Raw genomic sequence first — 17,793 nt, 5'->3', positions numbered from 1 at the left:
GTTTGGGTCTCGTGATATAGAAGCGCTTAACTAGGTTGTCTTTTTCCAGATATCAGCGCGTAATTACAGCACTCCATGCATTACAAATAATTTGCACAATTCAACTTAGTTTAGCTACGTAATGCCGTACACTCCTATCAGACAAAAAGTATGTGCCTAAATCTGATTAGTTTAAATAGTAAACATAAAATGCAGTATATATGTTTTTTATCTTAGCAAAGTTAAGGATGCAACATTGTTCTCATTAAGAAATGGTCTTCAAATGAAAATGACATATTCTAAAACGAGAACAGCTAGAATTCCTAAGTGGATAGGGTGTAATGAACCTGTATCTCTATAAGTAGTTTATGCATGTTAACCTACATATTATTTCTGAAAATACTGGTTCTAATAAAAAAAAAACATCTCTTGTAGTTACCGTAGGTTGTATATACTAGACTTACCTTTCTGTTCAGTCTTTGTTTAATTTCTCTCCTTTCTTCTTGTTCTAATTGATCATTTCTTTCTGTGAAAAATCAGAGAAAAACACTAAGATTATCTCTGTAAACTAAAGACAGACTAATTCACATTTCACTGCTGTACCTGCCCTTTATATTGTACTTTATCATTAACTCTACTATAAATGATTTATTTACCAGTAACTCGTACCTGACAATGCCTAATAAATATGAGCAGATAATACAGTTGACATTAGTCTTTGTTAGGATACAGAATTATCTGTAAATTATGTTGTATGCTTAATTTCCTATGCTACTTTGACATGGAATAATGCATACTGATTCTTATAATAAAATATGACTGTACAACAGACTGGGCAAACCTTGCTGTCTTTCGCAGGCTGGAACATTTTGTTCTTTCGTGAGCATGAACAGCACAGACCTCTGGGAATGCTCTTTCCAATGCCCTTCCCCCCACACAATTTCTGCATCTTTTAATAATGGTGTTCCACTGACACCCACAGAAATTCATTTATTACTATTTAGTTCTCATAGTGTTTCCATTCTAGTACATTAATTTCTACGATGATGTGCTCTTCTGTGAATTCAGCTCAGTTTAGTAACTGCTGCCTTTATTAACATTTTTTTCATACTAACGCCTACACACTAAGTCTAAAAATAGATGGCTGCACTGAATGTGAAATAAAGAGTCTACCTTGCCTCTGGAGATTTTAAGTGTTGGAGTTCTATTTCTGGAACTGTCTGTTGCTAAATTAAGATCCAAAGGCAGCAGATTGTACTAAAATAAATTTTCAAGGATCCCCAGCCACGTATTGCAGATGACAAGAGTTGCAAGAATTAATGCCACTACTATTTAACACATGGCACAGAATTCATTAAAAACAGTCAGTGCCTTGCAAGCATGCTTGATCCTTTTTTATATGAACACTAACATTTTCAGAAGCCAGTCAGTGTGGAATCACTCATTTAACTAGAAGCATTATTCTTATTATTATTATTTCTTTGTAAAGTAACTAATCAGTAACTAATCAGTCAATGACAGCTTTGTTCAGAATTGTGCCCTGTCTAGAAGATGTGAACAAAACTACCTTGAATCTTATCACCTCTTAATAATATTAAGACTACAGTGCTACCAGTAGCAGCCTGTAAATTTATAGTAGCAGAAGCTCCCTATACTTACGTAATGTACTTTATCATTTTAGATGCGGTGACTATCTACATACATACATAACTGTCTAGCAATTAGTATGAACTAATGAAACTGTTTTATCCTGGGGGTGTGCAGTGGTTTAGCGTTAGAACTGAAGGATATGGCAATCATACCTGTGTCTTGTTGTATACTGTCACTTTCTTTGTATTCACCACTGAAAATGTATGCAGCAGTAAACTAATCCAACCAACCTTTATACTTTAAGTTTATAATCCCTTCTCCACAAAAACATTTATGTTAATGTAACACACTGATACCCAAATGTTTCTTGTTGCAGTAGTAATAGATTTCTAGCCTTGTTTGTTTTGAGTTGAACATGAAACCAGCCTTAGTGATTAAGCACTTTGTATTTCTGTCATCCAGCAGTGGGTCTTTGATGATTACTTCCAGCCCTGTGCAGGCAGTTGCTTACTGTTGGTGAGACTTTTCTACATGTTTTCTAGAATATGTGCTGAGACTGCATGCATCCAACCTACCTATTCTATACAGATGAACCTTCTGTAAAAATGTTTCAGATCAATATACTCAGAGAACAGCTGCAATACCTTTTATCCTGTCTAGAATGGATATATGCATTTGTCTGGTGTGCATAAGCTTGCTTTTAAAGCCAAGCCACCATCATATTAAGTACCTACTCCTGTGCAAAGTGTTTGGCTTTAGTTTTTGTTGGACATTACTCATCTAGAGTTATACTGTTTCATGTTCCTCTTATTTATAATGGTGAGGGTATTATGAAAACCAGCATTAAATTCTAGATGCAAACAACTAGATTATAATAATATGTTACAGCACGCACACACACACGCACACATATACATACACACACACAATATACATGCATAAGTACGCACATACATGCACAGACACACACAACATATATCCATAGGTATGCACATATACAAACACACACACACACACACACACACACACACACACACACACACACGCAAGCAGACACAACATACATATATGTGTGTGCATACACGCACACACACACACACACACACACACACACACACACACACACACACACACACACACACACACACACACAAAACATACATGTATGAGTGTGTGCATACACACAACATACATGCATGAGTGCAAGCATACACACACACACACACACACACACACACACACGTGCATGAGCATGCATATAGACACACACAATATACATGCCTGAGTGCGTACACACACACACACACACACACACATACACACAGTTGCATGAGCATGCATATAGACACACACACACACACACACACACACACACACACACACACACTCACAAACGTTGCTAGTAGGAGGCAGAAGCACTCCTCCACAACCACCTGTTCAAAAGAAATACATCTAGACTAATAACAAAACACCTTAGTGTAAGTTGGCCTTTAGCTTAAATGTAATAGGCTTTGAGCAGGTGTATTTGGGGAAGGGAAGGCAAGGGACTGTCTACACCAATGTTTTTTTTTTTGTAGACTCAGTGCAGATTTTCTTTCAGATAAACCCTTAATCAGAAAGTGTACTAGGTGAAAGTCAGGACATACAAATGAGAAATCAGAAATCCTACTGGGCAAATGTCAGATTATACAAATTAGACTTGATAAACTATCTTTGATCCATGTGTTTACCTGAAAATCTGATAATTTTTATCTTTTGTGTGTTTTCAAGTGCTGTTTTTATGTGCTAGGTACATCATAAGACACAAAGATCTGCAACATTTAACCATCTGCATTATCAGAGGAAAAAAAATTTGCATTTCGATCTAAAAACAAAACAACCTTCAGTTACAAGATTTTTTTTGACTGAAGGCATAAGGTTATAATTTCTTCTGAATCACCTAATGCATTTTTTACTGTTTGCACTGACAGGAAAGTCCATTTTCATTTAACAGTTCACATCTCAAGTTTTAACATTCTTTTCAGTTCTTCTTCTTCTTCTTCTTTTGGCTTTTTCCTGGTCAGGGGTTGCCACAGCGGATCACCTCTCTGCTCATGATTGGCAGTAGAGTTTTATGGTGTCATGTTGCCAGCCTGGCATCCAAACTAGGGCCAATTTAGAGTATCCAATCCACCTACAGCATGCCTTTGGGATGTGGGTGGAAACTGGAGAAACCGGAGGAAACCCACGCGACCACAGGGAGGACATGCAGACTGAGCACAAAAGGCACCTCAGCCGAGGATCGAACCAAAGAACCTTAATGTTTTACCACTTTGTTTCTCTGCTGGTGGGTAGCAGAGGGTTTTTTGAGGGAGTCTGTTACATTTATTGACAGAGACATCCTATTATGCGTGAGGTGTGCCTAGATGTCATGGACACAACTCAGCATGCCTTCTGCTTCTGTACAGTTCTGGTTAATTGTACTCAATCCCTTAAGTGGCAAGTAGACATAAAATTAATCTAAAACATCAGCCTTTCTTATCACTGGTATTTATTAAAATAAATCTAATTATAGTGTAGTATAGACAGAGAATGCTTGTTAATCTGAACTGGTTAAACACAAATTACAAATCGATGCGGGTAAGACAATGTTCCCTATCTGAATTCCAGTATAACTGATGAATTTTACATCAACTGTCATTTTATTTCTTTTCTCTGTATTTAGTGTAGGACCCCTCTGTAGCTGATCTTTCCTCAGTGGAATATTTAATATATTCATAGATTTTTTAATAATAACATTTATCACGGAATAAGTACTTCAGGTTTATTTAGTGGTAGTACTTAGTTTCAAAAATATAAATATTTTATTTATGTAATTAGGGTTGCCACCTGTCAGGAATTTTTCCTGACAGTCAGGAAATCAGGGTCACTGTCAGTAAATCCAGAAATCAGATTTCCTTGTGAGGAAGTTCAGTTTTGGTGAGTACTTTTCAGGTATTCCGAGCTATTCTGACAGATCATGTAGTTCCCAAACTATTTATTATTTCACTTAGATTTCATATTTGCATTTAATTGATTTTGCCAGAATAATCTTTTTTAACTGCATCTTGGGTAATATAAAATATGACAATTATCAGAAAGACTATTCAGAAGAATTCTCTTCATGATGTATTTTAGAAGTACACAAAAAGTCTGACCCTTCTTGTTTATAGAAGAAAAACAATGGATCTGTTCTTCAGATAAACATTATGCCCTCTGTGCTAAAATTACATGAGCTTTTTATTTTTTTGTCTTCAGTATAAATAATATTGTAGATATGAATAAAAGTCTGGATTCAGGAAAGCTGAAAACTATACATTGTAGGAACCGATGTACAATTATGCACTGATCTTCTACTTCTTGTCCTCATGTCCTCATTATGATTTTTTTAGACCTCTGTGATTATCTAGTTTAACAGAGTCAACAAACATACCAGTTTCCAAAACAATACTACAGATATCTTTTAACGTGCAATATGTGTATACATTTACTCATTTGTTGGGTTTGGGAGTGTGGCCTAATGGTTAAGGTGTTTGCCTTGTAAACACAAGGTGCAGGGTTTGAGTATCACAAGGGACAATTGGCTAGGCTTAAAAATGGCTCACAAGGGCAGTTAGCTTAGTACTAACCTATGAACTTATGTTGCATTTAGCACATTATTTAGTTGTTGTTGTGTCTTTTGGCTTTTCCCAGTTAGGGGTCGCCACAGCGGAACTCCGGTCTGCTAATGTTTGGCAGTATATTTTATGTGCCGAGTTGCCAGCCCTGACACACAACCTTCAACGAAGGTACGCCCATTCACACATGTCTCCACACAGAAGACGCCCTAGCTGAGAATCAAACAGGACAATGTCGTACTGTGAGGCGACAATGCTACCGCAGCACCAGCACCGCAGTTGTTTCTTCAAAATTGATTTTAGGATGATTATTAACTTTGAAAGAGAAGCAATACAGATTTGTGCAGTGAAATGGGCGGAGTAAAGTGTGGAGCTTTTGCCACGTTTTTGCCTCTTCCAAAAGGTGGCAACCCAACTTGTGTTTAATTAAACTGTCTTGAGAGACAGGGATTTTACATTTTGTATGCAAATAGTATTGTCAGTGCAAGAACATGTGCACTGCTTATTTGTCAATTGCATAAATGCAGTCGGCAAAATAAATTTTAAGTGATTTTTTTTTTGAGCTGTTTAGTCAAAATAACACTAATATTTTGTAGCAGTTCATTTCAGCCTGGCAGCAGTGGGAACAAAGTCCCTTAATGCATACATGCACACATATTTGGAGAAGCTCTTTGAATTGTTTTCTGGTCAACAATATAACTTTAATCTGCAAGTGATTAATGCAATATTCATTGGAATGTAATTCATTAATCCGCAACAAAACTGAAAATAACAGAGGGATGGAACTTTGGTAATGCGCAGAGGAAACACAGCTGGGTGAATGAATATTTTTAATAGTGTAGCAATATTTTAATAAATGTTATATAAATCTAATATTCACAGAAGGCCCTTCATTGTTCTGCTGCTTAAATGCATGCTTGCTAAGTAATCATTTATTATAATGAAATTTTACTGGAGTCACATGTAGATGATTCAAAATATCTACTTTTTGCTCTGCTCTCTATCCATTTGTAAATTAACATTAAAATTTCTTAATTTAGATATGTGTTCTTTACTAATACACACATAAGTTATTTGCAGTAAGGCTTTTTTAAAACTCATTAGAGGAACTGACAGAAACAAATGGCATTCAGAAAACCACCATCTGTTATTGATGAGGAACGGAATTTATTAGTCGAGCTAGTCAACTTAATGTCTGTTGTAAGGGAATGTTCTTTGTGCTAAACATAGGAATTAATCTCCCTGGAGTCAGGCAAGGTTTATTGCTTTGAATACAAAAATGGTACAAGTAATTTACTAAGAATGGCAGGGGATGCACATTGACATTTCTATTTTGGGAAGTTGAAATTAACAGATCAATGGTGCTACAAGAAATTAGCATTTTAGCAGCCAGATTAATGCTGGATGAGGGCTTCTACAGGGGTATGTAACTGTGACTGCCATAAATCTCATAAAAACAACTTGGCAAACTCTGAGGGACATTATTTCAAAATGAACACAACTTTCCAGAGTAAAAATGAACTGTTCAGCTGGCCATTGAGAGTCTGAGGTAGTAATGGGTTAGTACACGTCATCTTTTTCAAGAGATGAGCAGAACACAATTTATGTTCATACTTCTTAATGGCAATCTGTTACCCTGTATAAAACATTCTACTGCTATAGAAATGAAGGCTAAAAAGCTTGGAAATAAAGATAAAGCAGAGACTGATAGTGTAAATACAATAACAAATAATAATATACTTCTACATCTATTAATTTTCCATTGTGTTTTTCTCGTTTCCAGCTATTTTGGAGAGAAACCTCATCTGAAATATAGTGCACGTGTCTGGGGTGAGCCATTCAAAAGAAGGCTGTGAAGATGTTTAGAAGGTGTTCAGTGAAAAGGTACATATAAATTCTTTACAGTAATCTGTATTCAGAGAAGTCATTGTATGAGAATATATGGACTAGGAAGAATTACTAAAGCTCTGAAAAGTGTCCTTTTCATAAGTAGCTAAATAAGGCTTATTACAGACATAACACCTATTAGAGACATTGAAGAGTGACTACAGCATGACCACTCAGGCACAGTACACTGAGTACCTTGCAGAATATTTAGTGAGATATTTAACCTGCTGACACAGGGTCACTTGATACAGTCATAGCACTGGCAGGAAAAACATAGAGGATTTTTTAAAAACAGTGGTGGGATTAGGGATGAGAAGTTGGGAAAGGGGAATCTGTCAAACAAAGGCGGTATATCAGATTCCTACTACATCACAGAACTATGCTGTAGGTAAGCATGCAAACCACCCAGAACTATGCTGTAGGTAAGCATGCAAACCACCCAGAACTATGCTGTAGGTAAGCATGCAAACCACCCAGAACTATGCTGTAGGTAAGCATGCAAACCACCCAGAACTATGCTGTAGGTAAGCATGCAAACCACCCAGAACTATGCTGTAGGTAAGCATGCAAACCACCAAATCTCCTGTAATCCCTCTCCACAAACAGACCTATTTGATAGATAATACATTTACAACTGCTGAATCTTGGGTACAAATGCACTCTATAAGCACTTACACGAGTGCATGGATCGTGCTATCCCAAACAGAACCAAGACGCTATCCTCCAAAAAAAGGAAGCCAATCTGGTGGTCCCATGCCATAAACAAACTGTACAACAGAAGGAAGAAACTGTTGCAAAAGAGTAAAATCCCATGAGTGGAGGAGCTCCCTGGTCAGCCTCAATAAGAAGCTGAGATCCCTTATAAGGTCCTCCAATGCTAGCTACGAAAACAAAATCGCCACTAAATCCAAGGACAACCACAAAGCATTCTATAGCTATGTCAAGAATCTAGATGGCAACACCCAGATCTGCTATGAGTTACAGCACAAAGGCACGAAAATTACAGAACCAACTGATATTGCCAACATCCTGGCAGATTGGTTCAGTGCTAACTTTACCCCCCCTCTCACCCCCTAAAGGGCCCATATCTATACAGGAAGAATACAGAGTCCCTGTAATCACAAATACGCAGGTAAAAGCTACACTCTCTAAAGCCAAAAACACAGCATCCATGGGACCGGACAACATCCCAGGCTGCGTTTTACACGAACTTCAGAACAAACTGGCTCCCCACTTAAGCACCATGTTCAATAATAACCTCACATCAGACATTGTGCCCACTGAATGGCGCACAGCAACAGTTATCCCACTCCACAAAGGGGAGCCACCACTGATCCCGGGAACTATCGACCTATTAGCCTGATGAGCCTGGTCTGCAAGGCCATGGAACATATCATTATGGAACTCATAAACAAAGACATTGGTAACCTCCAAACTTTGGATCCCACCCAGTTCGGGTTTGTGAAAGGCAGATCATGCCTCCTGAATCTGATCGACTTCTTTGAGGCAGTCACCAAAGCCGTGGATGAGGGTAAGGTGGTTCACACAGCCTATCTTGACCTCGCCAAGGTTTTCGACACCATCCCCCATTCTGGAATTATAGCTAAACTCACTAAACTAGGTATAAATCCCTACATCACAAGATGCATTGCCAACTGGCTCACTGACAGAACCCACACTGTAAAAGTTGCAGACTCCAAATCTGACCTCAAAGCAGTGACAAGTGGAGTACCACAGGGTTCCGTCCTGAGACCTCTCCTGTTTGGTATCTACTTCTCTGAAGTACAGGCTAACACAGAAGGCCTCTGGCTAACGAAGTTCACAGATGACTGCAAACTAGGAGTCATAGTTAATTCCCCAAATGATGTGGACATCCTACAGAAGGGCCTCACTGAGACAGATCCCTGGTGTCAGAGCCATGGCCTCAAGCTCAATGCCAAAAATTGCAGTGTCATCCCCTTTGGTAAAAACTCTGTACCCATGAACTACCACATAGGCAGCAATCTACTTGGCACTGAATGCATGATAAGAGACCTTGAGACCCAGGTGGACAGTAGTTTCTCCTTTGATAGTCACATCGCCACAATAGTCAGGAAGTCCTTCTACGTGGCACACCTCATCATAAAAGGGTTGTCATCCAGGAAAAAAGAGATCATTGTTCCCCTCTACTCGTCACTCATTAGACCCATTATAGAGTGCAATGCCCCTTTTGGAATGTACCTCAGAAGACATCTGCAGCAGCTATAAAGGCCACAGAAGTACCTCACAAAGAGGATTACTGGCCTCAAACAAATGCCTTACACTGACCGCCTCAAAAAACTCCAGCTTTACTCCGTAGCATATCGCTTACTTCGAGGTGATCTCTGCCTAACATATAAAGCTATGTCAACCCCAGAGCTGTTGGACATGCTACACCTAAAGAAATCCCAATCCCTCTGAGCTACACGCTCTAGGGACCTAAACCTTGTTACCACAATAAACAGGACACACTGGAGGGCTAGATTCCTGTCCCAGAGACTTCCTATACTCTGGAACGAGCTATCCATCTATGTCAAGCAAAGTTCTTCATTAGCACTCTTCAAGAAAAATCTTGATGAGTGGATGAGAAATAGGAAATACACCCCAAGGATCACTTCTGTGTCTCTGATGGACAGTGGCACAGGAAAATAACTTTCTTGGGTGGCGTAAGCTATGGAACCTTGCTGGCTAGGCTTACATAGGCTCTTGGGCTGATAGCCTAGTACCTACCTATGAACCTATGAACAAGGGAGGTAAGCAGTTAAAGTAGTATATCATAACATGACTGAATATATGACACATAACGTCACCAAAGATCAATAATCATTTATTTTTTCTGCCTCCCACTAGATCAGCCATTTTCTGTCCCTCAGATATATATTTTTCTTTTATATTACATAGAGAAGGCAATATTATGCAATGCTTAGTGATCTCTTAAATCACAAAATTATAATTTATAATGCTGCTTAGAATCTAAATATTAGTGCATTTTTGTATTCCCAGTCTCAGTTTTGATGACATATTTTTGACCATTTCACACAGTGTTCCATGTCATCTTAAACAAAGATGACAGATAGAATAGTAACATTTTAGTAGAGCAATAAGTATTGTTATAGATTGAGAAATGGAGTTTGCATGCACAAGTATGTGTGTGTCTATTTAAACAGCACATAAAATAAAAGCTACAAAAACATAGGTTGCATTGTCATGCATGTAAATTAAATAGTTGCTTCCTCACAGTGCTTTGTCATCTGGTTTAGATTCTAGGTGGGGTGCCTTCTGTGCAGAGTATGCCTATCTTCCCTGTGTCTACATGGGTTTTTACAAAGGTCTGTGGTTCCCTTCCGCATGGCAAATACCACAGATAGGTGAAGTAACAATGCTCAAAACAGTTCTTAGGTGTGTAGAACTCATATGTGAATGTATGATTTCTGCAATGGCCTGGCAGCCCATCCAGAAATGGCTCTTGTCTTAAACCTATTGCTTTACCTTGATAAGCCCGAGCTCTCTATGACCTAAACTGGATAAAGTGATAACTGAAAATGAATGTATGGGTACAAGCAATTCAGTCATTACTTTGGAATAGGTAATTAATCTATGTATTGTGGGCTAATGATGGGTTATAAACTGATGGTGACAATCTTTTTTTCAAATATCACTGTTATTATATGGCAATAATTCTTTCAGAATTTTTAACAGTGGTATATTCCTTCATTTGTCAAAATACATTGTTTCTCTTTTATACATAGCAAAAGTAACATACAATTCTATTGTATTTCCAAGAGACTTTATTGTTATCCCTCTCGTAAAAGTTTTGTTACATAAAAAATAAAAATTGTTAGTACTTGTGATTTATCAATTAATATTTCACTTCTTAACTACAATTTAGTAATGCACATATTTAAATTTAGCTAAGACATAAAATATATGTCTTACAAAAAGACTGTTATGACTGTGCTGTTTTCTGGCCAATTAGCAGTGTTGAAACTGTCTTGATTCTGTCTCAGTGCAAGCTGTTAAACATATTCACCCTGACTACATAGCTACTTTCAAAACTTGTTTATAGAACACTGCGTAACTCATAAAGAATGTTGATGGAGTCTGTCTCGTTAGCATTAAATTTTGCCTGTGACTTAGCTCTGTAGACAATAGATACGGTTCAAATGATTTTGTCTTCTTATAATCAAGGCCTTTCAAAGTGAATATACAAAAAAGATGAAAAACTATGTGCTTGTAAGTGAGTTTGTTCAGGTGCAGCTTGCTATGGGCTGACACATCATCCAGGACTGGTTTCTCTACTGTGTGCACACTGAGCCCAGGGATAGACTCTGGTTCCCTTGTGATACTGAAATGGATTAAGTAGGTTCCTGGAGAATGTATGAGTGAACACTTACATGCATTATATTTTAATGCAGGTCTTTTTAAATTTTACACTGGTTTTGAAATGCCTAGATTAAATCTTGTAATAAAACCACTCCAAAACTAAATGATTAAACATAATTTAATTCTGCTTTGCAGTTAGATGTCATTTATGCCACTTTTTATTTGCTTTGCTTAACTGTCATTATGTAACATATTTTAATATTACTTACATGTATGCTATTTCATTTTTATGAAGTATTAAATGGTCAATGAATATTTGAAACGCACCTGCTGATAGATCTGTGATATTTTGACAAGATGCTGCCTTCATGAAAGTATTTTCTTGACTTGTAAGCTATTAATTTTAAGCTGTAAATTAAAATTATTCAATTTTGATTCAGAAAAGATTACATTCATAACCATTTAAACATGAATGGTTAGACTGGAAATGAAAATTACGTTTACTTAGTCACAGTTCAGTTGCCATGTAGGTGGCTGCAGCAGGGATTTCCCTGCAACTGCTTTGCTATGGCAATTCTGCGCTAGTCAGAAGGGGGACACCCTCTACAGCATAACATGGTAACTCCATCTTGGAGGATTATCTAAAACAATGTTTTGTGATGACGGCTTCTACTATACCATACACAACAAACATTATTTTAATCACAGTTCTTATACTGATTTACAAAGAAAATATATAGTGTTAAACCATTTTACAAACTGGCATAAATAATTTTATAAAACAATTATTCTGTCATTTCAGAGTCTTCAGATACACTTTACCTACTTGTACACATGTAAACAGCCTTACATATAAAAGGGTGGACCTGCCATCACAGAAAGGGCAGAACAGCAATAGAAATCATTACCACATTTAAAGAAGCTATTTGCAAACATCAGTTCATCAGAGTTTTGTATAATTTCTTGATTTCTTCTTTTGCCACCAGCATGCACTTGCACATTATTTTTAGAATGCAGTTTAAATGCAGGAGAAACAATAAATTATTTTATACTCACGTTTAAGGATATTTCGTCTTTCAAGTTCTTCAACAGCTGGTCTTTGGCTCAGACGCCTGCGAAAAAACACTAGAATCACGTTTTGAACCATAATGCTTCTTTTCAGTCTACAGTCCTTTTACTGTGTTTTTTCCCCTTTATTATTAAATCTCCTTTCAAACTGAAAATAAATTGCACCAGTATTAATTTGTTCTGTGTTGTAGTTTGGATGGTTCTGTTGAATCCCTTGCCCTTCGGTATGTTCATACACAATTTATCAATCCTTTCTTGTTCGGATATTTTAATAAAGGCGAATATGTCCAAAACTAAGAAATGTATTTATATGCTAATCTTGCTCAAGCCCTGTTGAGACTGACTGATGCTGTTTTGCCCATGAAATGACTGTGTTGAGGTCTGTGACATAAACTGGTGAAGCACCTGTTATCTTGCTGTAATTATCCGATGTGTGCTGTTAGCAGCAGAAGCCTCAGAAGGAATGAAGCCTTCCAATAGGGTTACCTTCTCCTCTGCTCAGAAATGACAAGTGTAACTACAGCCTTTTGTGCGATCAGCCCTGCACACCCACTTATTTGTTGCCAGCCTTCAGAATGTCTGAACTGAAAGCACGATGCACTTTCAGGTCCGCCTCTCACTTCAGCAGCACAACCACTGCCTCAGGAATAATTTTTATGAGTCACATGGTTAGAGTCTTTAACAACTCCAGTGCTGCATTGCAAATGAGATTCCCCTGAATACCAGGGTATGCAGCAAATAACCAATAAGATACCCAGGCATCACGGTAGCACCATTCCACATAATTATTTAACTCCTTTTAAGGAAACTAACATTTCTTTCAGTGTTTTCCTACTAAGATAGCGAATAGCTGTTCTACTGAAAAGATTACCTGTACCTTGGCATTTCTTTATAGTTTCATTATTGTGCTTACAGACTGAGGCATTTGCTTAAAATACTGAATCAATAAAAACATGCTGTTGGATTCCTAGTAAACTAAAAAATCTTCTGTTCAGGATGACTAAATTTAGCCTGAAATGAAAGAACTATTATAGAATTCTTATTAGTACAAATTTTACTGCAGCCACAAAAACCTTAACACTAATGTGATACAAGTCAATATAAATAGGATCTCCGCTACTGGTCACTTTCTTGGAGATGAGATTTGATTTCAAAAGTTGTATACAACACATATGAAAAAATAAACTTTTGCATTTTCTTTGCAGTTTGGCATTTTAGTTAACATTATTGTTGAGCCATACATGCACTGTGGTCTGTGTTATTATCCTTTCCACAGAAATCCTAACAAAGAAATTTCATAAACTCACGGGTGTAAATTCTTTTTAACTTTATAATCTGTTTCATAATTTCATTCTTGTAAACATTTCTATCATCAAAGCTAACCACTGTGTGGATAATCAAAACATAACAAAAAATGTAATATGCATATTCTCAGTAAGCAAGAGGAGAGTGCTGCAGCATTGTTACTGCATGTGTTGCTATTAATACTCGCTTTTTTCCGTACAGCTTGCCCTGTCCAAAGATTCAAAGAAAAAGATATTAAAAATCTACCCCTAGACACCCATCAGATACCCATTATATCTTTAATAGACTAACATGGTTTATTTTTTTGAACACCAGTCACATGCGGATGGAGGACAGTCAGCTAGGATTATGCATTTCAGGGTTAATGGTAAAGGCTCATTTGCAGATCAGCACACAGGACCTTTCTGAATGCATGTCCCTGAATTCTGCACAGGATGCTCCAGGCATGGCAGTTAATGATGTATTGTGAGTCAGGTGCCTTTGAAAAGGTCTAAATCACCTGTCTTGTTACACTACATACTAATATATAACTGACATACCAAACTACTCAGTTTACTTAAACTAGTGGTCTTGTGGGTTTGCACAGTGATTCACATAAGTTGTCAAGAATGTTGTAATACATATTTCCACTACGCAAAACAGGGGTAGAATATGGTCTAAATAATTACCATTTATCTGTACTAAAATGTCCTTAAAGAACCACATGAGAGGATGTACTCTATCAGGTCTATATTACTGCATATACTACTACTAATCTGGAACAGACATTTATCTGCTAGAACAAGAAGCTAGCTGAGGACTAGAAGTCCTTAAATCATGCAAAGCTTATCTGTCATGGTAACTCATCTTGGTCAGAGGAAGTCCTTGTACAAGTATACTCCTTGCTTACCAGACAGGAATGAACATATTTAAGTATCTACAAGAACTAGAAGTTCAAGGACTCCCAGCAAACAAGATTTCAGGTATAACCCACTTAAGTTACACAGACAGATTAAAATTCCTATCCCTACTCCTCATCTCCACTTCATACAGGCTCCTGAGAAAAAGCCTATGTTTAGCATTTTATACTATGAAAGATCCACCTCGTACACCTTCCAAAACAAAGCAAACAAATAAATACTTAGCCCCAGGTCATAAATCTCCATTGTAAGACTAGCATCACTTGCTAGTGGGAACAAATTCTCATGTATTCATCACTTTTTGGATAGACTCCCTCTGCACATCAAGCAAAGTAGGTCCCTGTCAATCTTCAAAACAGGTCTCAGTGACTAAATGGGTAACTGTAAGTTGATGCTTTATATTAATGCAAATGGTCTCATGTACAGAAGGAAGAAAACTATATTTACCAATACAAGAGACATAACTAAACTTCTTTATGCTCATCCAGCTATAGGCTTACTATAAACCTATGAATATATAACAAGGTCAGCTATAATAGCGCTTCATCACAACGAAATGTGAAGTTCAGAAGCCTGTAAACTACATAGCATTTTAGGTGGTACGGTTTCTTCTAATTTAGCTCTGTCTCACTGGTATTTCTGTAGCCTTTAAAAGTGTGAATTTAGTTTGAGTCATTGTGCATGGACCCACTATGACTCCTTGAAGATAAAGAGCTCATATCACAAATGCTTACCTATAAGTACTTGAACTAGTACAGTTATAAGCAAATTAATCACAATAAAAGTACTAAACAGTTGTTTTTGCAAGTGGGATAAGCCCCCTCCACCCCCATCCTACACCCATGTACTTTATCATTCTCACTCTTAAGCTGCACCACCTTGGGAAAAAAAGCAATCAGTGACAGGCAGTGAAACAGCTGTCTTGCTCTATCTCTAGGAGGCCTTGAGTTCAAAGTAAAATAATAGCAAATTTGAAGTTCCTCTATGAAGGGAGCAGGAGCACATGAGCAGTTGCCACCTCCAGCAGATATGCTTGAGCTGTAATATGCAAAACTATGACTCAAGCAACTGTAAGCCTTGGTACAGATATGATTATACAGAATAGCTGAAAGTCATCCTGTGGCTCTCAGAGTGAGTTACATTTTGCTCCAGTGTGCCTTACTCCCTATACTCACATAGAGAAAAGAAGAGAAAATGCAAAGCACATCTGAATTCAAATAAAGCTCTATTTCCATTGAACAAAATCATGTAGCTTGACATAGTGTAACAAAAAAAAAATGTTCCACACCCACTGTAGCTGAAGTCCTAAACTAATATATTCTGCATGTTGGGATAAAGAATGATGAATCTGTAACATCTTTAATATTTCAAATAAAACAGTGCAACATTGAATACATTGATAAAGGTGTTGGGCAGTGATTCTGCAGTCATTGGTCTGAATTTCTTAAGTTTTCACTTGCCTCGGTGTAGTGGTGATGAAGTCACTTAACTTCCTTGGTCTTCTGTCTCCTCAGCAAAAGGAGCCTGCATATTCCATTGGGTCCACAGACTTACCAAAATGTATTAGACTTAAAGAGCTGTGTGATACAATAGGACAAATAGCTCCTTAGCAAACATGTGGCTGCAGATGCTACACGTGAAAACGTTAGCTCATACAACTCATAGCTCAAGCTACCAGAGTGTGACACAAAACCTTTCATGGACACATTTACCCATTCAGTCACACACACACACACACACACACACACACACACACACACACACACACACACACACACACACACACACACACACACACACACACACACACACACACACACACACACACACACACACACACACACACACACACACACACACACACACACACACACACACACACCCCACCACTACATCTCCACTAAATTCCTGGCATTTCCCTCTACACAATGTCATCCATTAAAAGGTATGGAGGAAAATAAACTTTTGGCCAAATTAACTTATACAGTTTAGTGATTCTCTGAATCACTTGGCTGTGTAAATGCCTTACTGCAGGCATTTCTGGGAAAACACATGGCTAAATAGCACAGACCATTCTCTAGAATGATTCATTATCATACAGCTTGACCAAGGAGATGGCTCATCTCGGTGATCTTACAGACCATCTAGTATCACTCTAATGTGCCTGACTCTGAATTGAAAAGGGCTGCCACCACAGGTAGCAGCCAGGGTTAGGGATTACAGCTGATGATGGCCTTTTCTGAATACAGTCCATTGTGAAACTGTTATTTTACTTTGCTTAATTTTATTACAATTGGATATCTGAGATGTGAAGAGAAAATAGAATGGATCACTATAATTATTGGGTCTGGGGCTGTAATTATAACTGACAGCTGTTGTTTGGTCATTGCTCTAGCACTGCGATACTAATACATTTTTTGAATTAGGTTGAAATGCTTCACTGTAACTACTCTTTGTCTGAAACAAAGCTGAAATACAGTTATTGTGTGCATATTATTTTTCAGCATAAACACTCATCTAAGGTGTGCATAGTCAATGTAGTGGCTAATACTACTGAGTGGGGTGCAGCACTGCATGTGGATGAAGTATTTTCCCCTCTTGGCATGTACACATTTTAAACAATTATTAATCTGAGTTTGCATAACTAGTGCGAATTTGTGTGAAGTTAAGTTGTAATACTTTATTGTGCCTACGCTGGTTACTGTGTCTTACTGTGAAATAAACTTGAAATATATTACTGTGACCATTATTTGTATCACAATCAAATGTTTGATGTGTACTCTGTAAGCAAAGTGGCTGTAATTGTTGGGTGAGTAAGAGAACTGACATATTTGTTGACAAAATTAAGTTACCATCTGACCATTTTCTCATTGCAAACAGTATTTTGTCTGACTTTACAGGACTAGGTTGCATTTGTGGGAGCCAGTACTTTTGTGTGGCCAGCATGTATTTGTGTGAACCAAACCTAAATTGCATGACTGTGGGCCATGCATTTTATCACAATCAGATGTCTGACATATAATTAGTTAACAACATGGCTAGGGGTGGGGATCTATTGACAGATAAGAGTAAATTCTCCTCTTGTCATA

The 17,793-nt window shown here is 37.6% G+C and overlaps 1 protein-coding gene across 3 annotated transcripts in view; it reads right to left on the bottom strand.

The window, feature by feature from the left end:
- PHACTR3 (phosphatase and actin regulator 3) overlaps positions 1–17,793 on the bottom strand; it is a 1,988,889-nt gene that overhangs the window by 6,921 nt on the left and 1,964,175 nt on the right. For all 3 annotated transcript variants that reach the window (XM_044089987.1, XM_044089989.1, XM_044089988.1), the window contains 2 exons: positions 12,489–12,544; positions 444–505 (listed from right to left, as the gene is read on the bottom strand). In XM_044089987.1, coding sequence (XP_043945922.1) covers positions 444–505; positions 12,489–12,544 — 118 coding nt within the window. The remainder of the gene's footprint in view (positions 1–443; positions 506–12,488; positions 12,545–17,793) is intronic.

This window comes from Protopterus annectens, chromosome 12.part0, assembly GCF_019279795.1.
Source record: "Protopterus annectens isolate FY-2018-M chromosome 12.part0, PAN1.0, whole genome shotgun sequence".
Lineage (NCBI taxonomy): Eukaryota > Metazoa > Chordata > Ceratodontiformes > Protopteridae > Protopterus > Protopterus annectens.
The sequence above is the reverse complement of the archived record's forward strand: the minus strand, read 5'-3'. Positions and strand labels throughout refer to the sequence as shown.